The sequence below is a fragment of the Pyrus communis genome, chromosome 9 (assembly GCF_963583255.1).
Source record: "Pyrus communis chromosome 9, drPyrComm1.1, whole genome shotgun sequence".
NCBI lineage: Eukaryota > Viridiplantae > Streptophyta > Magnoliopsida > Rosales > Rosaceae > Pyrus > Pyrus communis.
Window position 1 is genome coordinate 11,234,063 of NC_084811.1, and position 4,935 is coordinate 11,238,997.

A 4,935-nucleotide genomic window follows, 5' to 3' on the forward strand; every position below is an offset into this window, starting at 1 on the left:
AAGACGTTAATATCCATAAAGATCTAAGACTTACAATTTTTGTTTATCTTACACATCACAACATGGACACAGGAATTTGTTGTAGGAAATTTTTTACGATGCATGAACTAGGAATATTCGAGAGCATGAATCCGTCGTCGCCGGAAAACATTTCTCCTCACCCAAACTTGACCATGGGAAGGAACAATGCACAAGTACGAAGAAATAATTGTTAGGATGAAAAGAAAAGACTGAGGACATGGAGGATGCTTGGCTTTTAAGATTGCAGATTTTGTTCTTTAAAGGTGATGCACCCATCATTTCCCAAAAAGTAAATGCACAAAGGAAACGTCTACCATGTACTGTCAAAAATAAAAAATAAAAAAAAAATCACCCACACATCAGAAAACCTCCTAACCCTCTCTCTCCCTCTCTCCAAAAACTATCGAAACCTGAAAATCTCCATCCCATCCCTTCCTAACCTCTCCAGATCTTTATGATTTTATTCACACAGTCAGCATCAGTAGTACATCATGACCTTTTCCTGTGTCTTGTTTTCATCAAACAAAAAGTTGTTGCAACTACCTGTACTGCTAATTAACTGCTTAATCTCTTCAAGTCCATAGTCTAATCGTGCTTGATCTTCCCACATCCCACTATTTCCACTGGAATTATTCTCCATAATTTTCTGCTCTCCTCCAAACCCAGTAAAACAATTATAATTTTTTAAACCCATGTGTAACTTCACCTCCCCATTAGTTGAACCGCCGCCACCGCCGCCATAAGCACCACCATATTCATACTCTCTTTCTCTGATCTGATGATTGCTGTAACTCCCATCAGAAGAGCAGCAACTTGCTTCACCTCCAAACATCAAGATGTTATCTTTGACTTGGTAATGCTGCTGATGCATGTGTCTCCCCACAAAGCTCTCTTGGGGGACTTGGAGTGCAGAAGCAGCAGCAGCATTAGTAGAAGTGCTGCTCATGAGACTTTGTGAAAAAGAAATGGGATCCAAAGTGTTGGTGAAAGACCTGGTTTGTGTGTAATAGCTAGTGCTGGTGTTGCTCCCTTGGTATGATGACGAGTGAGATTTTAGCCGCTGGGATGGGAGAATGCTTATGCCCATAAGCTTCTTTTTTAGCTTAGTGTTCCAGTAGTTTTTTATGTCATTGTCAGTCCGGCCTGGCAACTGAGCTGCTATAATTGACCACCTGCACATTGGTGTAATTTAGTGCCGTAAAAAGAAATGTGACTGCATATGAAATTATCATAAAAGATCTAGATCTAAACGTGGCATGCAAGGAAAGAACCCAAGAAATTAAAACATTACATTTGAATAATGAAAGAAAATTAAAGAACCCAAGAAATTAAAACATAAATTCAATAATTTAGATGCAGGCACAAATTCAGTCTGAAAGACTACGTAATTACTACGCGCTTTAAACAATCTTTCAACCCTTATTGTAAGGTCATTGTCCTGAACCTACACGTTATGAAATTTTTCAGCATATAGCCCATACAATATTCTTTGTAAGATGTAAAGTTCCTCTCTTTTAAACAATTCTTTTTTTTTTTTTTTTTTTTTTTTTTTTTGAAAACCCAGGTGGGGAAATTGTTAAAGAATTGAAGGGAAAAAAGGGGAAATTGTAGAGGAAAATAGGGTTTGAAAAAAGAAAAAAGAAGGGTACCTGCTTCCAATGTTAGTAAAGAGGTTGCAGATTATGTTATCTTCTTCATCAGAAAATTCACCATGTTTAATGTTGGGCCTGAGATAGTTTAGCCATCTTAATCTGCAACTCTTCCCACATCTCTTAAGACCTGCAGTTGCAAACCAAAAGGCAATTCAGTAATTATCAAAAACAAAATATGGGGATAAAGGTTGAAAAAAAAAACCTATACAAATACATGTGATCAAAGTGATTACATGAATAAAAAAACACATACCAGCTTTCTGTGGAAGAGAAATCCAATTCCCTCCAGTTCCATATCTTTCTATGTACTCTTTCAGCTTTGCATCTTCTTCAGGTGACCATGGTCCTTTCTTCACATTTGCCTTGTCACAGCAAGGAGCTCTCCCCATCTCTCTCTCTCTCTCTCTCTCTCTCTCTCTCTCTCTCTCTCTCTCTCTCTCTCTCTCTCTCTCTCTCTCTCTTTCTCAAATACAAATAGGCTAGTGGTGAATACTTGTGTGCGGAAGTTTGCTGTCTAATTTTGCCTCTGTTTCAAGGAAGGAGAAGGACTTGGAAGAGAGGTTATGGTGACTGCTGCTTTCAGGGGATATTATTTATTGAGAGAGAACAGAAGTCAAAGGACAGCCTCTCTAATTTCAATCATCTCCTAACTTTTTCCAACTCTCTGTTTGTTAGGAATTGAACCTACTAGACCTAATAGCCTCTCGGAGAACTTTCCATCATAAAACTAATAGAATAATAGACCCTCTCGCCCCACTTCCCGGTCTAAACCTTACTTGGTCTCTTCCTCCTCCAACACCACAAAGAATCCCAAGCTTCATCAAGGTCTTATGTCACGAAACATATAAAAAAAAAATAAGGAAAACTAATGAAAAGAATTTGAAAATTTTGAGTTTTAATGATAAGGACAAAATAAATAGTAAAGTGAATAATACCAGGTTTGACTTTTTAGTGTAAAAATATGGTTTTTCGTTAAAATGAACAGTACCGTGAACTTTTCGTTAAAATTTCCTATAAAATAAGAGAATCGCATTCACATTGTCTTTTATAAAATTTTCTCTTTTTTTTCTTTAATAGTCAATGAAAATCAAAAGACCAAAAATTAAAAAAATGCGCACGGAAAGAAAAATGAGAATGTGAAAATCATTACTCTAGCATTTAATTTACGTTGGTGCGCTACTACCAAAGTATCCATGTATGTTCCTCTAAACTTTTTTGTTCCTTTTTGTAATACAAGCCAATGATGAGAGCATAGGCTTACGAGATTCAGTTTAAGGACCGAGCAAGAAACTATTTGATTCGAGCAACCACCTAATATTATTGTAGACCTTTTGTTAGAGGATAATTATGATTAATTGATTTTGGTGTGTGGTATTTTTTTTTCCTTCAACTGGGTTAAAATGTCACATCCCGGCCCAGACCTCGATCACATTCCGGGCTCGACTTCACCATAGCACGATATTATCCGCTTTGGGCCCCGACCACGCCTTCACGGTTTTGTTTCTGGGAACTCACACGAGAACTTCCTAGTGGATCACTCATGATGGGATTGCTCTCGCGCGAACTCGCTTAATTTCGGAGTTCTAATGGAACCCGAAATCAATGAGTTGCCAAAAGATCTTATAAACTGGTTATGTCGTCCACACACATCAAGTGATGTGTGAGCACTTGATATGCGAGAACAACATAACTAGTGTATAAACTACGTACCTAAACCCTTCGATAATGAAGTTGGTTGATTTGAGCAAAAACTAGGGATTGAAGAAATGGAAAGAGAGCGTTTGAAAATTTGGTATCCTTTGAACTGTGACCGTTTGAGTGAGGTGCATGCATGCATGAGGTTGATTTAATTTTCAATCAATTGGGTTTGGTCAATAATATGTGAGATATAAATAAAAATCAACTCTGTCGGTTTTAAGGGCAAAACATCCAGTCAAAATATAATTAGTTTCAAGTTACATGCATCTTTAAATATAAAAAAGTGGCATATCACTTGACTTACGAACCAATTTGTTTTCTTAATTTTACTTGCAAATGTGCAAAGAAAATAGAGTCATGGTCACCAAATAATTTTAAGACTGAGAACCATGTCCCAATAAATGAATGTCAGTCATATTTGGCATACTGCAACTAATGTTCTTGTGTTATGATCATAGACAAGACATAGCTTGTGTATCGCTATATAGTATTTAAAATAATAAATAAAAATTGTTATTTAGTACTACAGTTTAGTTGTATTCTTCTTCATTTGTAAGTGGGAGGTCTTGAGTTCGATTTTCGCCGAAGGTGAATGTGAAGCTAGCTCATTATGAGACTAAACACACTACCTCCCCCTTAATGTAGGTAATATTCTTTATTTAACAAAAAATAAATAAATAAAAATTATATGAGCTCCAGTTGTCAAAAATTAGGAGTGAATTTCCTTATTTTTCTTCAACAATAAGTCCCAGTGTGGTTAGACTTCCTTAGGTTAAAGATCTTAGTCAACAAACCATGTTCCATTTTGAATTAATTTAAGCGACCTTTGGTAATGTGATTCGTGGTTAATTTTTGTCAAAGATGAATTTGAACCACATTATTGCTAGCCCATTATAAGATTTAACACACTTTGTTCCCCTTAATGTAGACAATATTGTTTATTCAACAAATAAATAAATAAAAATTATATGAGCTCCAGTTGTCAAAAATTAGGAGTGAATTTCCTTATTTTTCATCAACAATAAGTCGCAGTGTGGTTAGACTTCCTTAGGTTAAAGAGCTTAGTCAACAAACCATGTTCCATTTTGAATTAATTTAAGCGACTTTTGGTAATGTGATTCTTGGTCTTATCACGTTTTGTATATTTTAATCGATGTTCATACATAGCTAGGTATAGACAATTCAAAACTGTATCTCACTTAGATTGGTCCCAGAATCGAATCGTATGGTAAATATAGGAAGCTCGAGGTAAATAAAGCAAAAGCTTTGAAACCTTTTCCAATGCCAGAAAAGGAGGATACATCAACTTTAGGAAGGTTCTTTGTTGGGTGATAGCTTCAACATCGTGCTTTAATTGGCTTCCATGGCGATTCTTTTACCCTTTGGCCAATAATGTATGCTACGATCACGAGTATATGCGTTTATTTTTATTTTAAAGAAACATTTCTGGTAGGGTTCATTTTTACTTTTTTTTCTGGTACTATTCACTATACTTTTATTTATCATTTTTATTAAAACTGAAGTTTTTTTTTTTTTTGTTTTTTTGACTTTTCGCTAATTTTTT

The 4,935-nt window shown here is 35.6% G+C and overlaps 1 protein-coding gene across 1 annotated transcript; it reads right to left on the reverse strand.

Annotated features, from left to right (window-relative positions):
* Nucleotides 1–75: 75 nt before the first annotated feature.
* Nucleotides 76–2,441, reverse strand: LOC137746118 (transcription factor RAX2-like). Its single transcript, XM_068486187.1, has 3 exons — nucleotides 1,927–2,441; nucleotides 1,671–1,800; nucleotides 76–1,193 (listed from the first exon to the last, which is right to left on the reverse strand). Exons 1-3 carry the CDS (start codon nucleotides 2,060–2,062, stop codon nucleotides 500–502), a joined length of 960 nt encoding a protein of 319 aa, XP_068342288.1. The 5' UTR covers nucleotides 2,063–2,441; the 3' UTR covers nucleotides 76–499.
* Nucleotides 2,442–4,935: the final 2,494 nt, after the last annotated feature.